This window comes from the organism of the source record quoted next, unplaced genomic scaffold, assembly GCF_019419815.1.
Source record: "Pyrus x bretschneideri cultivar Hongxiangsu unplaced genomic scaffold, Pyrus_bretschneideri_v1 Contig13, whole genome shotgun sequence".
Taxonomy (NCBI): domain Eukaryota; kingdom Viridiplantae; phylum Streptophyta; class Magnoliopsida; order Rosales; family Rosaceae; genus Pyrus; species Pyrus x bretschneideri.
Window position 1 is genome coordinate 1,836,601 of NW_025999424.1, and position 21,899 is coordinate 1,858,499.

The 21,899-nt window shown below is 38.9% G+C and overlaps 2 protein-coding genes across 2 annotated transcripts; one reads left to right on the top strand and one right to left on the bottom strand.

Moving 5' to 3' along the window:
* Window positions 1–3,251: 3,251 nt before the first annotated feature.
* On the top strand, window positions 3,252–6,990 carry LOC103963942 (homeobox-leucine zipper protein HAT5). The gene is made up of 4 exons (XM_009376819.3): window positions 3,252–3,863; window positions 3,965–4,113; window positions 5,201–5,440; window positions 6,316–6,990. The coding sequence occupies exons 1-4, from the start codon at window positions 3,755–3,757 to the stop codon at window positions 6,817–6,819; spliced, it is 1,002 nt and encodes a 333-aa protein (XP_009375094.2). The 5' UTR covers window positions 3,252–3,754; the 3' UTR covers window positions 6,820–6,990.
* Window positions 6,991–7,941: 951 nt separating this feature from the next.
* Window positions 7,942–20,417, bottom strand: LOC103964006 (methyl-CpG-binding domain-containing protein 9). The gene is made up of 10 exons (XM_048578892.1): window positions 19,688–20,417; window positions 16,693–17,410; window positions 15,459–16,568; window positions 14,653–15,342; window positions 13,515–13,820; window positions 12,597–12,932; window positions 12,269–12,367; window positions 11,709–12,140; window positions 9,081–11,315; window positions 7,942–8,770 (listed from the first exon to the last, which is right to left on the bottom strand). Exons 1-10 carry the CDS (start codon window positions 20,164–20,166, stop codon window positions 8,468–8,470), a joined length of 6,708 nt encoding a protein of 2,235 aa, XP_048434849.1. The 5' UTR covers window positions 20,167–20,417; the 3' UTR covers window positions 7,942–8,467.
* Window positions 20,418–21,899: the final 1,482 nt, after the last annotated feature.

A 21,899-nucleotide genomic window follows, 5' to 3' on the forward strand; every position in this document is an offset into this window, starting at 1 on the left:
ACGTTTCCGTGGACTTATTCTGTAACATATTTAACGATTTGAACCGTCTATTTTTTAGAACATCATTCATAGATTATTCTTGCAAAATTTAGATAAATTCAAAATCATTAAAGCTTTCATTGTTGTAAAGAAAATAGACGAATACAGTTCTATAAAGAAACCTAAACCCTTAATTCAATGGTCATATGGCTTCAGATTTTAATAATTTTTGGTAGAAATGATTTTTGAGCAAAGATCTAAAGATAAACAGTTTGAATTGTTGAAATAATTATAAAGTGGGTCTCATAAAAATATACCAAAAAATATATAAACAAGTGATACCACGGATTTATTCCGTTAATTAACTAAGTTTGATGCAAACCACATGACAAATACATTTCATCCCTCCATTCCCTTGATTAATTAAGTTTTATTCTTTCTTATATTTAATTAAAAGTATTGAACTAGAAAATAATAAATATTGAAGTTGAATTCGAGTACTAGAGGTGTAACACTGTGGCACTATTCAATGAACCATTGAAAACATCATATTCAACTGCATTATTAAATGCGTGGCACAATATTGCTATAAGCACTAAAATATGATCTTGTGCGTCACTCAAATAGGGAAATAGTAGATAAGTCTTCCGAGAAAAATTTAAGTAAGGGTAGGAATGGTAAACAGATTATTTATTCGTGTCATATTTATTATTTTAACGGATCGTGTTGTGTTAAATTTGTTATTTAATAAGTTCTTAACAGATGACCTGATAACAATCTGGTTCGTTAATGGGTTAGGTTGTTCTTTATCGGGTTAACGATTCATGCAAAAATTTGTCATGCCTAAATCTGTCAAACTATATTTTATCGAGTCCTTAACGGGTGACCCAATAACAACCTGACTCGTTAATAGGTTGACTCGAAACCTATAATTGTATCATTTTACATCGAATTAACAAGTCGTGGAAGAAATCTCCCCAGACTTATGTAGGGATGTCGATTTTATCATTTATAATAAAAAAAATTACAAAGAAATTATGATTCTATGTATTTTAGTTTTATTTAACACCATGATAATTTTTCAATATAAATGTTGCCGAATCAATCAATTTTACCGAAGTTTATCTCCTTAAGTCTCGAGAATTCCAAGTTGTGTTAAATATTGGAAATGAAATGAAAGGAAATGAAAAGTAACCCCACCATTTGAATTTAATTTAATCGAGGCGACTCCTTTTTTGTTTCTTCTGTTTTGGATTTGTTTAGGGAATTGGTTATAGGCTTACAGCTGCTTAGCAAAAGGAATATTTAAGCAAGTACTTTGCTATGGTTTAGGCAAGAACAACAAGAAGAAAACTTAAAAAACAAATCAAACACTAGGTTTTAAAAGGTTTTAATCTGAGTTGTGATCCTTGTTGTATCATGTGAACATACTTTGTCAATAGTTTGTTAATGTCTTCTTAATGAAATCTGTAACCTGCAGGGTTTATAGGCATAGAGTATGCAATATAGTATTTATTTTTGCCCATTCGTTATCAATTTGTTATTTTCAGGTTAGAAATTACAAAAAAAATTTAAAAAATGAGTGCAAAAATCACTTTCTTCTACCAAATGAAAAAAAAAATGTTGAGAAATCATCACCGGGTGGCTTAGTAGTTAGAGATGAATTCCAGACTCGAATTTCACTTGGTGTATCTTGGGTTCAATTTTTTGCGCTAGAGAATTACACGATGTTGCGGAATTGAAGGCTGAAAGGTCTCAGTGAAATGGATTATCATAGCAAAGCTCGTTGATTCCTTAATAAATAAATAAATAAATAAAAAGGATGCTGAGATTCTCCATTAGCAATTGAGTTTTAGAAGATTAAAAAAAAAAAAAAAGATGATTCTCTACTCTCTTAATATTTCTCTCATTATCTCCCCTCTTATTTGAACGGTTACGGTTTAACTACATTAATATCTTGAAAAGATGGGAAGGAAGGAGATGAAAATAGAAGAAGAGAGAATCCTACTCAAAAAAAAATTGATGGAGAAAGAGAGAGACACGGATGGAGCTGGCCGGGTCCAAAATGGCTCTAAAAAAAAGGAGAGAATCAGAACCGTTTATCGGAACGCAAAATTGGGGTGATGGGGATTAGACAATCCCCCGACCACCAAGCATGATGCCTATTTAATGCTTGATATTGCCTGGCACTCGCACCACCATAAGCCTCAAAAACCCGCATACCCCACGGCCCATCCCACATGAACAACTGTGCAGTGGGCCCGTCCCTTGATGCATAAAGACAAAATATTTAAAATTTTAAAATTTTGGTTTTGGTCAAGAAAATTTTAATTTTTTTTAATGTTATTATTCTTTTCAAAATATTCAAAAATAAATAAAGCTTTCGTAATTTGTTAGATGTGACGAAGCTGAAATAGACACTTTGTCATGTAATTAAACAAAAAATTATATAATTCATTTTTTTCATTTTTATTATTGGATGCTGTTATTAGTACTTTAGAAAATGTATTTCAAAGCTTTTTTAAGTGAAATTTGTTTGAAAATAAAAAAAATTAATTTTTAGGCAACTTTCTTTTTCATTTTTAATTAATGGAAACAAGAGTCGAAGTTACTATTTTTTTTTAATTTTATTTTTCTAAAGAATATTATAATCTAGTTTAAATTACATAAAATAAGATTTTATTAGATGCAAAAATAAAATTATATCACTCCAATTAATTTATGGTGCATTTTGTAAGTACACTTAAAATGATTGAAAAACTTTTCGTGAAAATGATTTTGAAACCAATCCTTAGTAAAAATCCAAGTCGATTATAGAAAAGCACTTTAAGTGTTTCTTGCAAGAAGGACATATTTGATGCTTCTTCTAAAAAGTAATTAAAGTGCTTTTGAAACTCAAAATTAATTTAATAAATAAAAGCTTTCAGTTATTTTAAAAACATTTTTTTTTTGTTAAAAAAAAAATATACTTTCAAACGAGCCTTTACACTCAATTTTGTGTCAAAAAATTAATAAATTAAATATATTTAGTAACACAAAGAAAATGGAATTGTGGCAAATGGTTTTCCACACCAACTCCGCTCGCCTGTGGCTAATGTTTCCCTTTAGCGTCTCGTAAGCACCTTCCACATGCAGTATGCACTCAAGTCCGACAATTACTAAAAATACTCAAACAACCCATGAAAAAATGCCACTGAAGTCAATTTCAAAGGGCATTTTCGACATTGCACAAGCATGCGATGGATATAAAACGAGCTAGAGTCACCTCTTTCAAGTTTAGTTGCAAAAAACACCTAGAGGCGACACACTGATCACGATATCCCAATTCCACCACCACCTTCTGAAAATCCTATCCTCCTTCTCCGGCGAACTCTTGTTTAAGCTCCGGCGACCTTTCCCTCTCAATTTCCATGGAGGTTTTGGAGCGTTAGACTAGTTCTCTTTACTATTGAACCCGTCTTACATAAAGCTTCAATATTACTATATCTCTCCGCCATAACGGTTGTTCGGGCAACCTGGAAAAAATCGGTGGTGGTGTGATGGGATTTTGTATATGTCCTTTGGAGGTTCCAGCGAGGTTTCTTTGGAGCACCAGTTTTTTCCGCCACAAGATTATGATTTTCTAATTAGTTCCACACCCCCTTAAAACAAAGTACATATTAATATTCACTCTATAAGCAAGCATCAACGGCGGACATCTCACGCGCCACCCCTTCCCGCCAGCGCTTGGAGTTCACAGAGGAAGATCAAGAGATCAATTGTTTAGCCGGAAAAGATGATGGAGCCGGGGCGTCTTTTCTTTGACCCTTCGCCGTCGGCGGTTTGCCAGCAAGGTGGTGGTGGCAACATGTTGTTCCTCGGGAATCCTGATCACGTTTTTCGAGGTGATTACTTGGTTAAATTTTCACTTTGTTAATTACATATGGTAGCTGATTATTGATTGATTAGTACTAATGTTTATGGATTTTGATTGTTCATAATGAAGGGCCAAGATCCATGATGGGTTTGATGGATCAGGAGAGCTCGAGGAGGCGACCTTTTTTCAGCTCCTCCTCGTCGCAGGACGAACTGTTCGACGAGGAATACTACGACGAGCAGCTGCCGGAGAAGAAGCGCCGCCTCACTCCTGACCAGGTTTGTACATGTCACTCGTCTTTCTACAAACAGTAGAAACCCACAAATAACTGTAAAAAGTCCGGTGAAAGTAGTACACAAGAACGATTTGTCGTGACTGACACCCGTTGTGTCACCAGAACAACAGCTAGGGTTATCTGTGGCTATCAGTGTGTTTTTCACTAGTATAGTCTAATCTACATGAACTTGATTTGAACTTATTTGAGTTAGATAAACTAGGATAACATTATCCACACACCTTTTTTTACTTTTTACACATTCTTCTCAATTTTCGGTTGTCGGATCGAATGAATTGAAGAAAGATCAACGACCAAAAATTAATAAAGATATGTGGAAGGTAAAAATGGATGTGTGAATAGCACTATCCTTGAACTAACTCACATCTACCTCTCTTTCATATCTATAAGTTGCTTTCAACGTTAAATAAGCTAGACGCCTTTTGATAATCATTTTGTTTCTGCACTTTTTTGAAATCTGAAACTGAAATCTTGTTTGGTAACTACTTTCAAATTTTTAGTTTTCAAAAAACCCAAAACTAAAAACTACTTTTTCGTTTTCGCATCTTTGATAAAATAGTTACCGAACATGATTTTATTATTTTAAAAAGGTGAAAACTAAAAACTGAAAATTAAAAATGGAATAGTTATCAAACAAACAATAAATATATTTTTTTTTCCTCAAACAAACCCTAAATATTTGGATATGCTCATTTTGGCTCAAATATGCAAAATATTATTCGCTTTTGAATGGATGGTGACCATAACACACAGACATATATATATATATAGGTGTATATATATATTTATATATTCTGATGCTGGCATATTCATGTGTGTGTGTATATATATATATATATATATTTATATATTCTGATGCTGGCATATTCATCTTATCAGCATCGATTCATTAGATGGTATCTGATCTATCTCAACTTTGTTCTCTTCTGTGACTTTATTATAGTAACATGCAATCAAATCATCAGATATGAATATGATCATAGTAATAAGACCAATCTGATGGCTGCAAATTGATCATGTCACTGTTACGAGATCACAGAGTATTGATTCTTTTTAATCAAAATGTGTAGGTGCATATGCTGGAGAAGAGCTTTGAGACAGAGAACAAGCTGGAGCCGGAGCGGAAGACGCAGCTGGCCAAGAAGCTAGGCCTGCAGCCGAGACAGGTGGCCGTCTGGTTCCAAAACCGCCGCGCTCGCTGGAAGACCAAGCAGCTCGAGCGGGACTACGACCTTCTCAAATCTTCTTATGACACCCTTTTGTATAATTACGACTCCATCCTCAAGGAGAATCAGAAGCTCAAATCCGAGGTAATCATAGTTCTGAGTTCATTCCCAAAATATTCAATATTTTTAAAATACTTTCGAAGTTGATATTATTTGAAAGAAAATTATTTTTAGTACTTCAAAATATTTATTGTGCAATTTAATAGCTATCTTATAAGATTGATAATAATATATTATTTTATTGTTCCAACAATTATGTATTGTATTCTTTTAGTAGAGAGATTTTTTTACTATACTGAGAATACAGCTCGATACACTAATTGTCAATAATAAAAGTGGTTGAATGCTTAAAATAAAAGTTTTCAACTACTTGTATTATAATACTTAGTATATCGGACAATGTTTCCGACAAACTGAAAAGGAGAACATGCGCTAAGCTAAAACAAATGAAATTTGCTGTGGTCCATACATATCAGATTCGAAAATAATATACACCCTTCCATCCAATATATCATCTGTTTCAAACCCCACTGTGAATATAAAAATAAAAGGCCACTTTCAGAGTCACAGATCGAATATACTATGGTATTTGTTTCCCAAGTTATATATAAAAAGATGCATTATATAAAATGGTGAGTGGACATTTCATCATTATTCGTTATTTAGTATTTTTTTTTGAGACATGCTTTCAATGAAACAAGTTTATTGTTACGGTAATTTTTCAAACTACAAGTACAAAATTATGTATACGTGACTTTATACGAATAGCCGCAAACGTTACACCAGCTGTGAACTCTTTCCACTAGATCATTTTCCATATACTTTCCCTTTAAACAATATTTGTAAAGTAGCTCCCAAATCGAAGTGGGAATGTTTCTTAGAAGCGGCACAGAGTCGTTTATATGACTTGATTACTATAAAATTATTTGGAATTGATTAAATATATTAAATAAATACAGATGGTTTCCATAAACGAGAAGCTTGGAGGTAAAGAGGAGGCTAATAGCACAAAACCAGCAACATTTGCAGGGGATGACCACGATGACGAGAAGCGTGGCCCTCTTCTTCCAGCCGGTGATCAGATGACGGAGGTTGTTCCAATAACTAGTCTCCAGCACAGTTGCACCATCAAGGCGGAGGACCGCCTGAGCTCAGGGAGCGGAGGAAGTGCCGTGGTGGACGAGGCCGAAGGCCCTCGGCCTGTGGACAGCGGTGACTCGTATAATTTCCCAAACAACATCCATAACGACTATCCTCATGATCATGATACCCATCATCATCATCATCAATATGTGGCGCCACATGATCATGTAGAACATCATCACAGCGGAGTCCACTCAGAAGAAGATGATGGTAGCGATGACGGCCAGGGTTACTTCTCCGATGTCTTTGCAGCTGCAGTGGCGGAGCAGCAAGCAGCACAGGAGGAGGGTGTTTCTTTGGGGTGGTGGGTGTGGTCCTAGTCGCCCTAAATTGAAGTGTACTACCTATTTGCTTAAGATGGTTGCATGTATGGCGTTGCTGTGTGGGTCGATAAACATATTATAGCTACGCTTAATTACACTATTGCCCCCTGAAAGTGTTCGTTCATAAATAAAGTGTTTTCCTCAACGACGTTATATTGAGGGCAAATATGTCAATATAATTCTCTTCTATGGTCCTACTACGCTCTCGTCATTCTCTAGTTACGGATCTACTGCCGGTAGCTTGGCCGCGAAAGAGAAGGGTTGGTTTCCGATTATGGCTACTAAATCGGAACAATCCCGAGTTCTTCAATGGGATAAACCACAAACTTAGAACACATTTGAGACCATCGTGACGCAAAGTATGTCTATCTCAAGGACCATTTTCTCAGAGGCGACCAACCTCCAAAACGTATCAGCTAGTCTAGCCAATCCCATGTAGGATGAACCCAAACCGGAATCAACTTACATATACAAAATCATCTGCTATATAGAGAGAACAAAGAAAGACTAGCACGCTGCACCGGTCATCGCCAAGGCTAGAGAGGAAACGAATTCCGAACGACACAACACGTACTCAATCAAGCGAAAAGAAACATCCGGTCGGTTGAACAAAAGCTCCAACCGACCGGTGTGTAAAGCACAATGATGCTCAAAGAAGCTCACAAACCTAGCTTTTTTGGTCCTATGTACCTTACCTAAGTCACAGACAACATTGCCAATGATCCAACCAGAAGCTGAGCAATTCTAAGCAACCATATAATTCTTCCCACGAAAAACTGCACGTCATGATACTTGACAAACAATGCACTTCTATTACCTGTTATCGGCTACAACGGGAAGGCTGGCAACAGAGTGCAGCGTCTGCAGACTACCTGAATAGAAAATTGGTTGGCTGGCAAAGCACCGAGAACCAATAACCTAAGTATATCACATGCGAAACGAGTGCCAATGGCAACACCCGAGTCCTCACCAAGTAAAACAGTGAGACCCAGAGATTCATCAGCCACAAATACGTCCAGAACTGCCATTTTATGCGCGCGCGCGCGCGCGCGTGTGTGTGTGTGTGTGAGAGAGAGAGAGAGAGAGAGAGAGAGAGAGAGAGAGAGAGAGAGAGAGGTATAAAGAATGAAAATATTGACTAAAAACCTGCCTAGCTCAACAGCTCAACATTTGCCATTTTTTTTTTTCTTTTTTGTTTTTTCTGTCTTTTTACACCAAGCTCCGACTTCCCACTATACCTATATATTGGTCTCGCTCTTTTCGCCAGTTGATTCCTTTTCTCCCTTTCCAAGCAACAATTCTGAAAGCTGCAGCAGAAAACCTTGCAAAATTCGATCGATCTGCACATATCAAATTTGTCTGGGTACTCGAATCCTCTAAGCAGATAATGTACAAACACTGCTTTCATACTCCGCATCCAAGTTAGCATGTAAGCTTTACTTTTTATGTACAGATCAACACTTCAGCAGCAGCAGCAGTGACCACCTTCAATTAGCCAAACTAGTTGTCTGGTTTGTTCTGGTCCAATGCCACCCAAAATGTGGTGCGACAGTCATTTTCACTACCACCCACTGCTGCTTCACGTCCACCGAGAACAACCCTGTCCGGATTAATCTCCACAAACTCAGAATCACACTTCAAAAGATCAACCCTCTGTATCCTTTCTTTTCTTGTTAGATTTCCTAGTTAACCTTGTTTTTTCTGCTGAATCCAAAACCGGAAGCAGCTTCAGGTCCAGTGCGCTGCTGGGCTCCAACTTGTCGGTGAGATCTGAACTAGGATACATCTTCTCATACAGGATAGCAGCATCAAGGGAGTATATACGCAGGGCAAGTGCAGACATAGTAGAAATTTTGGCAGCAGCTGAAAATGATGACCAATACCACCACTCATTCCTTAGATACTCAGTCTTTATCATGTCCTCCAGCACAATCATCGCCTGGACCATCTGAAAAAACCAAGCATGTTATTTGCGTCATGCCAAGAAATTGACAGAGAATCGTATATATTAAATAAATAAGTGTAGCAACGTCACATTTTGCAACATAACCCTTGATGTATGTTACAACATTCTTTCAGAGGGCCTAAGAATACTCCACCACATAACTAAATAAGTAACAGAACTAGCAACCTCAAATAAACAAAGCTAGTTACTTAGCTAATAGATGGTTAATGCAAGATGCCCAAACGTATTCACTAGAATGAGAAAGATTATGAAAGTACTGTTCAAATAAGTAACAAAGGGAATTAATACTAACTTCATATATTGTCACGGCTGATTTAACAAACACACGCCAGGCCCATCTCCTTTCCAATTGTGCCCTTGATGGTCTTAGAGCTTCTTCAGGGAGTGCGGCATCGATATCAAGCAGATTGATCTTGAGTCTCCTATAAATTTGACAAACTTTGCCAACCAAGGGCCTCAAAGAAGATTGGGGGACCACACAGAAACGACCAGCCCCCACAACAGAAGAATGGCTATTTGAATGTCTTTTCTTCCCTCGTTCCAGAAATCCCAAAGGTAGTTTGTTAGCATTTAGCAACATCATTCCATCACCTGTCCTGGATAGATTGCTACTGCATGCAATATCAACATTAGTCTTTCCTTGTGAAACTAGCTGTTCAGCCGCCTCCAGTCCATGACCAGGTGCACTGACATCTTTCTGAGATAGTATCGCTAGCGTAGAATCACTCAGATAAGGAGAAGGTGGGGCAAACGATGGAACTCCTTCTGAACCTATAAGACCTATTTCCTGTATCAAATCCTTGTTTGAATCATTGGTCACAAACTTGGAACAGATCTCTTCAAAGTCATATGGGCAACCTAACATTCCGTTTTGAAACTTAATCAACTTCGCACTAAGCTCAGGACATGCACCTTTGGAAGTTTCAACACTGTTCAGTTCACTTCTGCGCTCTTCCTGATTCATCTCACATTTCATACTCCCCTTAACTTTAGAAGAATCACATATTTCCTTTCCCTTCTCACAGGCTGCTGAAGCTGGAATGCACCTACCATCATCGTGCCCTTCAATTTCAGCATCCGTGAAGAAGGTTCTGTGGCAAGAGAGGCAATGGTGTCTACTGGGCCAAATGGGTTCCAAACATTCACACCGGTACCCTTTCTCATCATTGGTTACTCTAGCTCTCTTTCCCCACTTTTTGGAGATGTCGGCGGTTTCCATCTCGGAGCATGGACCATACAGCTCCTCCAGCAAAGTGGCTGCCCTAGTACCAAGACAATCAGAAATTTCAGTTTTATCAGCATTTCTAGTCACTGAAATAGCAGTTAGGAGCTCATCCTGTCCTTGGCTTCTAATTTTCTGAAACTTTCGGAATCTTGACCTTTTCCAGTGCAGAATCGAGTCCCTCAGCTCTCTTTCCTTAGGGTGCTTGTTCTTTAACCAACCTATAAGTTCTTCAATTTCTGCATCAGTTTGATAAGAAACCCAAGGTGCACTAAACGAAATGCTGTTGTTTGGTTCAAATAAATACGGACAGCCAACTTTGGACCCCTCTAACGGCAAGCTACCCATACCAGATGGACCACAACTCTGTGCAACAGAACTCCACACAGAGTCTCTGCAATCTTTCACATTTATACCATGCTTCAATGACACACTTCGATCTACAGTAATCTGACCATGTCCGCCCGGAAGAGCTGAAGCCCAGTATAAACCACCCAGGGAATCAATTCCTAGGAACTCTCTCCGAACCGACACCTTTAGAAGCTCGAATTCTGTACTGGCAATCGAATCCTCCAAAAGGGATAAATCATTTTTGACAGAGTTCAACTCAAGGTGGTAGGATTGTGATTCATTCACAGAAGAAGGTGACATCTGCTCTCCCACACGATTACTCCTCACATCTGAAGGGATACTAAGTCCTTTCTGATCTAAAGGCAGAGAAACATCCATTTCAACATCATCTTGTGGATGACCAACACAACCGACTTCTTTACTACACCCATTGATTTCATGTGGCAAACAATTTGACGAAGGTAACTCGATTTGTCTAGAGGATATTTCGCTTTTATCAGAAGCCATATTTGAAGAAAACTTCCCAGGTGCAGAGATGTCATCTGAAGCAGCATGGACATCTTTTTCCCTAAATTCAGTGTCTACAATATGTTGGCATTCTGCATTACTGACAGATGGGTATTTATCAATCCCTTGAGCACCCTCTAGTGCCGAATCATCAGAGACTGCATTTAAGGAGTTAGACCTGCCACTCAAAGCCTGTGATTGACGAAGACATCTTTCATTGGTTTCAACTGAAGCCGAAAGCCCTTCCCTTATACCGGCACTAGCATCAACCTTTGCAGCTCTTGAAACCAAAATTTCTTGTCTGGACCTGAGGACCTTCCATTCTACAGATAAAGAACGCAATTTCTGCTGCAACTCAGTCGATGTCTCGGAACAATACTCAAGGTGTTGACGGATAACTGCTGAATTAAGCAACTCATCACATAAGAACTTCAGCAGGAATGTTCTCTGCAAGCGTAATCAAAGGGAAAGCTGTTAAGTTTATAAACAATGATTAAAATGACAATAATTCACCATCACAAAAGCACAAAATTCGGTGGTCCACTTGTTAGCTATACAATAAGCGATAACAATAACATAAAAACACAAAATCCAATAGCACAGCCACTATTTCAACAACCAGAAAAAGTCAGCCTATACGAATGCAAAGAGAGGCAAGGAAATGGACGACTACATTGTCTGAAATAAAGCTTTACTTGAAGCACAAATAGGGTGATTTTGAATGGACTGCCAAATCCACAAAAAATTTGGCTGGACCAATAAGACAATGCAATCACTTGTGATCAGCCATCTTGCTAGTGAGACTTGAAAAATTATGCATGAAGGCATCAATATGCAAACCTCGTCCACGTTGATATCCCAATACTCGCTCTCTTCCATTTTTGCTGCTAAATGTGCAAGTGTCTCCAAGAAAACTCGCATAGCTTCTCCCTGGTAATTTTTACATCGTCTTCTAATGACATGACGATTTTGCGATGCATCTTGAACAATTTGTTTAGAAACAACACAAGAGGGGCAATACCAGTTTCCCTCCGGGATCCTTGCAAGAGGAGGATTCAAACAGTAAGTATGATACTCAGCATCACAAGTATCACACAACAGTACGCTGTCGTCATCTTTATCAATGCCACATACTTTGCATACTCCCTCATCCCAAGGGGCTTTGGGAATCCCATTTGTGAAAGCAAGTAAATCATCAATTTCCTTTCTCCTTTCAGAACTTAGGCCTTCCAACTTTGAATACTCCGCAAGCTTATGAACAAGAGGGACAACCTGCATTGAAAGAACAACTGAATCTGGTACGGTACTCAATTAAATGCTTGTAATTGGATAGTGAACAGCCAGCGTGCCGATGTGTGTGCCAAGGCGTGGGTAGGGATAAGGGATAGAAAGGTACATACCTCCTCCTCGTACAATGTTTCAAAAGTTTGGGCTAACTTCTCAGTCAACTCAACCAAATCAGGCTGATCCCCATACGCAATACGCAGATTACTCCATAACTGCAAAGTGAAAGTAACGATTATAACTAATGGACTTTACCAGATTAAAAATGGGATCCACCACAATCATGAAAAACCAGATATCAACTTTTAATAATATAACCATATAAATTAAGTAAACAGAAGTTTACAGCTTTAACGTTTCAGTAATGTTTCTAAGAGGGTCACTGGAGATGAGGAAGTGTGCAGTAAAAAATTTCAAGAAATCCAATTGTAATAGAAAACAGACCTCCCTGACATCCTCAAGAAAGACTTCATGTGATCCCCCATAGGATCCAGCTGCCAATCTCAAATCAATGGTCCTGAAGTCCAAAGGCCGAGACACCATGGCCGGGGATCCTAGAAGACCCTCATCATCGTTATCACTTGAATTCATTAGCTTTCTTCCGAGCAAATTGCAGAAAACCTTAGTGTCATCTGCAGCAGCAGCACGACGAAATACAATGCGGCATTGTTTCATGATAACATCATAAATAGAGACATTAATCTTCCGTTTTCTTCCCTTCTCAGCCTTTTGTGGCAATGCTTTACCCGATACATCTGCTAGCAGTGACAGAACCGCTTTCTGTGCTCAACCAACAAGAAAGAATTTCTAATTTAGAATCATGCTTACCATAACCTGTTTAACAAATAAACATAACTTGGACATATAGACAGTCTTGCAGTACCATAATCCTTAGTTTAGAAGAAGGAGCTAAATATTCAAACATTTCTTCATGGGCACCCGGGAAAAATATGTTTAAGATGGCATAAATGAAGCAAGAAGCAAGTTAAGGAGCATTCACAATTTCATCTTGCGTACCCCAAGCAAATATGTTTTGAGATGGTTTAAAGATTCCTTCCACCCAATTAAGCAAACAAATTACATTTTACAGCAGACATGCAAAAGAAATTGCATTTTAGATTTTTTTTTTTTTTTTTTTTTAATTTTTAATAAGCAAAGTTACTGCATCCTAGACCTATACATAAATTACTGCCTCAAAATACCGTAGTTGAAAGGAGTATTATAAAACAGCAAACATGTCCACAGCACGTATTCCCAGTAAAAGTCAGCCAATGCACACATTACATTCACAATGAATCTTCGTATTCTATCAAGTACTGAACCAGGAAAAACTAAGTAATAATCATGTTAATGAGAAACCACCTTTGTAGGCCCTGATGCATTGCCCTTGTAAACTTCTTTACTGATTGAATGTTCCAGTATTTTCCTCACCCATTCAGGTGGATCCTTTTCCAAAGCCTCATAAACACATTTTCTGATTCTTGTTCCGACATTTGTCGGTAGCTTTCTAACAGGTTCCAGCACCTGCGCCCATAGCGGATTGTTACCATCATTCCCCAAATTCTTCTCGACAGCCCCTGGTCCATCAGATACCTCCTCTTCTATGGTAAGTACATCATTCCCCCTGTTAAGTGAAGCAAAAATTTGCTTCGTAGCCTCTGCAAGCAACTGAAAAGTAAAGAAACAGATTAACATGCGTTCTTGTCACCTGTCATTGTACCAGACCTACTCTTGGGGCACATAAAAACAAGAAAGGAAAAAGAAAAAGATACACAATGCTACTGTACCACCAATTGGACAGGTGAAATGAATCAAACTTCCTCAGCGTAACCGACAAGAGACATAAAACTGACATCCTAAAAAGTACAGATACTGTTTCTATACAATAGAGCACGGTACTGTCTAACAATTTGCAATATGGCACAGGTTTTCCCAATTTAAATAAGCCTTATGTGCAACCTAACACGTTCAAATGTTATCAGTCATATGCCACAACTGTCAAAGTGAACAGCTACAGCCTTAAAGGAAGACCAGATACATTCAAAAGCTAATCTAGATAGTATGTTGGTTCTTAAGCGGACACCTTGTTCAATCCCCTGTAGCAGTCAAATACTAAAAAAATTATGCCTGATGTTAGAGGAAGTATGGAGTTATTATCGTTTTGGGGGTGATTGGATTGAAAGGAACATAATAACTTTCTTGGGAAGCTAGGGTAGGAAGTGACTTCTTTACAGGATAGGGTGAAATTTTAAGCTTCTTTGTGGACTGCAGTAGCTACTGTTATAGAAATTTCCTTTTTCCTTCATTCTGAATGGGGAGCTGCAGTTGACTAAGTTAAAGAGGTATGTATTTCGGGAGATGGGAGTAGCTGAACTCTATGTAACCGTGAAGATAGAACAAAGCTTTGTTTAGATGGGGGTTCATTTACAACAATACACAAGTAAACAGCACTAAATGATGGAATACTAAAACACCATGAAAAGAGAAGAGCTGATCTTACAAGTGCATCTGCTTCCATCCCAGCTACTCCAGTTAAAGACCCACAGAGCACTCCACCATCACCTTGTAAGCAGCGAAACACTTTACTGCTTTCACGAGCAGTAATCTCAGGTGAGTCAAGGTTACCATCCATGGCTAATACAGCCAGGATGTATCTCCGTGCTAACTCCGGCCAAGTCAGTTCATTAATTGGGAGTATATTAAGCTTCGCTCTTTTCACAGGAATTGAAATATCAACATCTTTCTTCCTTCCCCGTTTTGACTTTAGATCTCCAGAATCAAAATTGGGATCTACCAGGGCAGCAACCTTAGACTGCAACTCACCTATGAGCACTCTTAGCAGTGATCCATGAGCCTTTGTCAACGCTATGCCAGAACATCTGCTATAAGTAACAGATGCAACTTTGTCTTGAGCTGCCTCTTTCATTGCTCCAGTTTCTATATGTATGAATGCATGTGGATTATTCCTAGAAATTGTCGAGCCAGACTCCATGGTAGAAGATAATTGAGTACTTGAATAATCAATTCCATTTGCATTTAACGCTTGAGTGCCCTGGATTTCCCTATCGAACTTCTCTGAAAAATCTGACCTGCCGAACCAAGGGTTAATAAGATCCTCCTCAAGTTCTTCCAACGAAAAAGCCTCCTTTAGACCCAAAATTTCATCAAAGCGCGATAATAATTCCCAAACCTGAGTAGATAAAGAAAAAGGGCCAATAAGCTTCATGCATGTCAATCATGTGGTAACACAAACTCAAAAGTAACACAATATAATACAATGGAAAAACTACAAGAAACATCCCATACCTGATAAACATCACCAACAAGGGCAAGAGGAATCCTCAAGCACAATGGCTTCCCAAGAGGAGGTGGATGACCACTCTTGAGGTGATCCTGGGCCAACTTCACTTTTTTGGACCTCCTAAACAAACCATCTAACACTTCTTCTTTACCATGTAATCCAGCTCCCATTTTAACCACTAGAAGCCCATTTCCAACAGTTAGCTGCGTAGAATTAGAACTTCTATTGTTAAGAAATTGATATTGAGAACAGGATTGGGCACCAGGAAGCTGCTCCAAAAGTTCTTGCACAAAGTCCACATCTAAACCAAATCTATCCTGGTCTAGCCAATTTGCTAGTACGTCATAAAAAGAGCCAGGGTCATCATCGGCTCGAAATTCAGAAGAGATGCTGACAGAACCTGGTGAACTACAAAACTTGTCCAATGGAGATTGGTTCACTTTGCCACTGTCATTTGTTATAACCTGATTTGTGAAGCGCTGAGCATTTTCAACATGCTTACAGAAAAATTTAAGAATGCCCTTCTGTTTAAATATTTCAGAACAAGCATTAACAACTTTTTTTGAAATCATTTCCCAAGCTGCAGATGAAGAATGGTCTTCTACTGATATCTCACCAATGTCATCCATCATACCTAAATCAGCAGATGAAAGAGTTCCAGATTTTTCATAAACGGAATTATCTTCAAGTTGCGGTTCAGCTGATGTCTGGACATCACTGGCTTCAACTGAACAACTCCTCAGGCAGGACAAAATATCATTTTCCATAGGCGAAGGATCTGACAGAATCATCTGGATACTTCCATCATTATCAAAAGTCAAGTCATGACTGTCTTGATTAATTTGACTGTAGAAGTTGCCAAGTTGTGGCCTACAGAGGATAGTTGAACCCTCGGGTGGCAAGGCAGAACAAGAACATCTTCTGACCTTAAAAACAGGTCCAGAATCACAGCCATTCAAAACTTCACACACAAATAAAGAACCAGTAACCTTATCATGCCAACATGACTTATAACCTACAGGATAGATCTGATTAGAATCATGATAAGAGGGCCTTGTATCAACTTCTCCCAAAGAAAGAATAAAGAAATCTTCATACTGCACCGGAAATCCCCCCTGGAGAATAAAACATACACAAATCAGAAAAGTAAAACAAGCTGAAACAGCATCCATGTTATGTTGCTTACGCAGAATCATTATTAGTTTTACATTATAACAAATAGAGAACATATAAACTTACATTACTTTGCTGAGACCCAATGCAACCATGTTCTTCTGTCCCAGCTTCTGTAAGTTTTACATTATTTCCAAAACCACGGGCAGAAACTTCCATACTTAGACCATTGGAAGGGAGCTCCTTGCAATAGCCTCTGAGCAAACTTTCCTTATTTTCAGCTAATCCATTAGCATGTAAGAGTCTTGACTTTCTTTTTCTAGATACATAAGTCTTCTCAGTATTAGAAAGAGACCCCTCCCTCCTTATTTCAGATCCCATGGAATTGTAGTTAGGCGTCAAGCCAAGAAAATATGCAACTTCAGATACTGAACCAAATGTCTTCCCATTTGGTGCACAGTATACTAAATACTGTTCACCACTGGCTGTTGACTGTCTAAATTCTACACGCCAACCATCCTCCAGTACGCCATGCCTTTCAGAAACATAATCTCTAAGAGCCTGTAAAACTATCTCATCTGGACTCTGGGATGGCATTCTAATAGCTGTATTATTGTTGTTACTATGCTTACCAAGCGAAAACCTCGAAATTAATTCCTCAAAGCTTCCACCCATAGTCTGTGTATGGTGCAATATATCTTCCAAGCCCACTTTAGCTGCGTGTGTCATTATCCCAGCAGCTTTTTCCAACCCACATCCGTTTCCAGAGTACGAGAAGTTTGAATATGTCACTGGGGCACCAAATGGATTGCCACCAAAAGAATTACCACCGGGAGTGTGCTTTCTATAATCAAAATAAGTTTAAGCAGTAACTACTTATGGACAACGTGCATTTAAAGAAATTTATCAAAATATTAACCAATGAGTAATAGACAAAAGAGTCAATAACGACGAGTTAAGAAAATGTAAGGAAACAGTCGATAATGTAAGATAACTCTACCATTTAGTTTTAGAAAATTGGATCGTAAAAACCCATACCAGCTACAAAAATGTTAGAATCGCTTATGGATCATGCAAGCGGTAAGGCACTAGTTTATGATAATTAAGCTCGCCTGTTGCTTTAAAGGTAGCAGCTTAAAGCCGGAGAAAAAGAACAACAAAAGGTGTACATTTAAAGAAAGTAATCAAAATATTAACCGCTGAGTAAATAGGCAAGCATGGCGAGTTTAGAAAACGTAAGAAAACGGTCCATAATATAGGATAACTCCACTATTTTAGTTTCAGAAATAAAGCAGCGGCAAAACCCAACCACCACATAAATTTTAGAAGCGCTCAAGGAAAATGCAAGTGATAAGGCGCTAGTTATGCTCTATCAGTTTTAATTTGATTTATGGGTTTCAGCTTTAAGCTGGAACACGACAACAAAAAGAATAATACCAAAGTTGTTCTGCAGGGGCTACCTAGGCGTAAAGACAAACTTACGACGGTTCATATACCCGTAGTACTCACTACTCATTTCAAAAAAAATAATATATATATATATATGTAGTTTGAAGCTACTTCAATTTCCTGGTAGGGATACGGATACCACATGACCAAAAAGAAGTTAAAAGCTTCCCTTTTCTAGTTTTTGTACATGGTTTATACGAGACCTTTGGGTTTTTCCAGCCCATGATGAGTTATCCTAAGTCTATTAGGAACTATAATCTTAGAGGATTAAGTTGATTTCCCAGTTGGAGTGGTTATCTCAATTGGAGTTGTTTTCCCAATGGATTGGTTTTCCCAAATGGAGTTGTTTTCCCAATTTAATTTGTTTTCCTAATTGGAGTTGATTTCTCAACTGGAGAAGGATTCATAACTAGATTCCAATTAGGATTAGTATTCCTTATTGAAGACCTCTATTATGTCTATATAAAGGGACTATTACACTAGTTTTGAATTGGAATTTGTAAACAATAAATTGTATACCACTCAAGCAGTCAGAGTGAGAGAATATTGTAAGGGCAAAGTGTGTGTGAAAGAAGAGAAAGAGAGAGTTATTTCTTGTTCTTTCAGGCTTTTCCTCAAGTCTTAATCCTAGAGGCTTGGAAAGATAATCCGTTGCACTCATAATAGATATAGTGATATTGTTGTTGCTGCCCCGTGAACACAGGCACACATAGCCAAACCACGTTAATTCTTGGTGTTGTTTATCTTGGTTTTTTGTATTCAGTTTCCGAGTTTGTTCTATTTTTTACACTCTTAAACGTGGTATTCACAACAGACATTACCCTGTTGTTTATGCTCCCATTCCACAATCCAATATAAAGTAGTCATAAAGAAGAAGCTTATTACGTGTCTGTCCCATTTTAAGAGTATAACTTTGTTTTAAATTTTCCAATTAACACAAAATATGTAAACAATATAAAATGCATCTATTTGGAAGTGGATTTTTCGTGCCAAAACTGGAATTTCTTAAGTGCACACAGAGCTAGTAGCATAGTGTTTTGTCTGACACGTGCACAGAAAGAGCAAGAAAGGCACACAAATGTCATGCCTCTTGATCTCATACAAGCAAAATCGGAGAGGCCAATTTCTATGGAGATTCCCTAGTTCTAATTCAACGCCATTGGGTGAATGGGCAATCCATGTGGCATGGCACAGAGTGAATATTGAGGGATGTAGAGCATAATTTCTTTTTGGGTATTCCAAAGGTGGTTAATTGGAGTGATAATCTAAGTTAAAGCCGGATGCTTCGAAAAATATAAAACAAACATTCGAATGAGGAGTAGCCTTTTCGGGTGCAAAACACGGGCACACGAACGCAAAGCAGAACATTCCAAATCAGTCACTAAATAATGGCATGATCATGGCCTTAGATGCTTGCATGCATGCATTGATAGCAATTAAGTGCTGCAACAAGAACTAGCCTATTACTATTAGCATGTAATTTATGATGGGAAATGTAGTAAACCACACAAGAACACAGCATGGCATTCTTAGTAAGTCCAAAAACCCTTAGCTACCATTCCTTTTTTAAATTAATTTGCATATACGAGCTCGAAAGATCGAAAGCAGAACTAGAAAAAGCAAAATTAAGTTCAGTAAGTGAATATCTCAGCAAATGCATGAAACCCCCTACCTCAATTCGCGCATTTCCGGGAATTCATCGACGTCGCTTGGCGGCGAGGCGTTGATATCGAGAATGTGCTTGGCCTTAACCCCAAGCGGCCACCGCTTGCTCCTAACCCCACCGCTCAAACAGTCCGCACAGACCCACTCCACCAAATTCACCGCCTGGCGGCCGCGCATTCCCGCGCATGTGAGGTGAAACCCGCGCTCGCAGCCGTCGCAGACCACCACTTGCCCGCGAACCTCGGGCTTGCCGCAGGCGGCGCATGCGGATCCTTGAGCTGAGCCGGGAACTCCGGCCAGGCCCCCGGGCGGCGGCGAGGGGTGGTCGTGGTAAGACCTCACGACGTCGAAGGAATCAGGTAGGGTTTCGGAAGGGGAAGGGATCTCATTGAGATCGATGCCGAGTACGGAGCGAGTTGGCTCGGCGTTGGCGGCGGCGGCTGCCGCTCCTCTGAGTTCGTCGGCAGCTGAATCGGTGAGTTCCATTTATCCGAGTCGGGGTTCGGAGCTCGAGGTCGGTGCCCGTACCATTTGATCGGACGGCTGAGATTTGACACGAACAGAAACGAGAGGTCTTGGCTTTTGGGTTCGAGGGAACACACAGAGGAAAAAGAACACAGAAATGAAGACCGAAAGTGGACCGTATCGACCTCACTCTCTCTCCAAACGTTTTTTTTTTTTTTTTTTTTTTTCGCTTTAATTTTGAACTGCGATGTGAGGTGAGGGGAAAGTGGGGGCGGACTCACCGGAGATTTATATGTGTACTCGGCTGCCGTAAAACGACAGTTGTACACGTGGACCAATCAGGAGAGGCGCAGACTGGGCTTCACCTTCCCCAAGAGTACGAATCTCTCCCTAGTAGGATGAATCTCGTGACTTGTGGGGGTTTTGTACTATATACGGTTGGAACACATGTATAATACTCTATTTACATGTCTTTTTTATGGATTAAGTTGTATCTTTCTCTCGCATGAATTTTTGTATTGTTCATCGTAGTTAGCTTTTTGGCATGGTATGCATGGTGATTATGGATTTACGTGATCAGTTATTTTGAGAAGCGTGTTGTATTTGTTGACAAGTGTGAGGTGTTTGACATGCGTATTTATTTCTCCTAAATGATGCAATTTGGCGTCCGAGATCTATGGATATAACTTCGTTCAGTGTCACGACAGATGTTAGGCATGATTATCTCAAACGAAGTAGGCTTACGTGTCTCATACGAAAGATGAATCAATGAAAGATGATGCTCTAGAATAGTATACAACTTCATTTAATTCACTAACGGCAAGGTGACCCTAGTTACTCGTAATGGCAATGTAGTCATTCGTATAACAAAGGTAAGGTGTCAAAGAGAAAGTTCGAAAGAATTGGGATTTTTTGGAGATTGGATGCAGTTACTAATTCATGATTTGGCATGTTCATGATGAAAACTTCATTCTCAATTCTACGAGAATTTTTATGAAAGCCCTTCATTTGCTTCTCTTCGATGGAAGTTTTATTTTCCCATAATGTATCCTAGACAAAGTAGGCATGTAAACATATCGTGAAAGATGTAGTAAGGCACTCGAGACAATAAATGGCTCCATCAAGTGCATTTACACAAAAAACTGACAAATTAGTTGCTCGTATAATGTGACAAACATGAGGTGTCATAATGCGTATCTCTCACGAAAGATGTATGTGAGTGTTCCAGATAGTGGATATAGCTTTATTCAGTGCGTTCGAGACAACTTTAATGACCAATACAGTTACTCTTGTAGTTTGATAAATGTGAGGTGTCATACGACGTAAGCGTCTATATCTCTTGTAAAAAATACATGTGATTACAAAAATAAACAACTCCATTAAGTGCGTTTATGGCAAAGAAACGTCAATGTAGTTTGTAACATCTCACATCACCCGGAGGAGTGGATCCTGTAAGCCTTATGGTACCGTTTGGTATGTGGGACGGAACAGAACGCAGTGGGACAAGGCGTTCCGTCCCACGTTTGGTGTGCCAAATTGACTGGGACATGTCGTCCCATGGAACGAATTTTTGTCATTTTTTAGTTCCGCCCTGTAACGACTTGTTTCAGCCCATGGGACACAAAATTATATTTTTTTTGGACAACAATACCCCTCTTCTTTTTCATTAATTCCATTGTCTACCCTCCCTCTCCCTTGTAGCCTCCTCCACCACAAACCCAACAACCCAAAAGCAATCATTTTTTTTCTGTGAA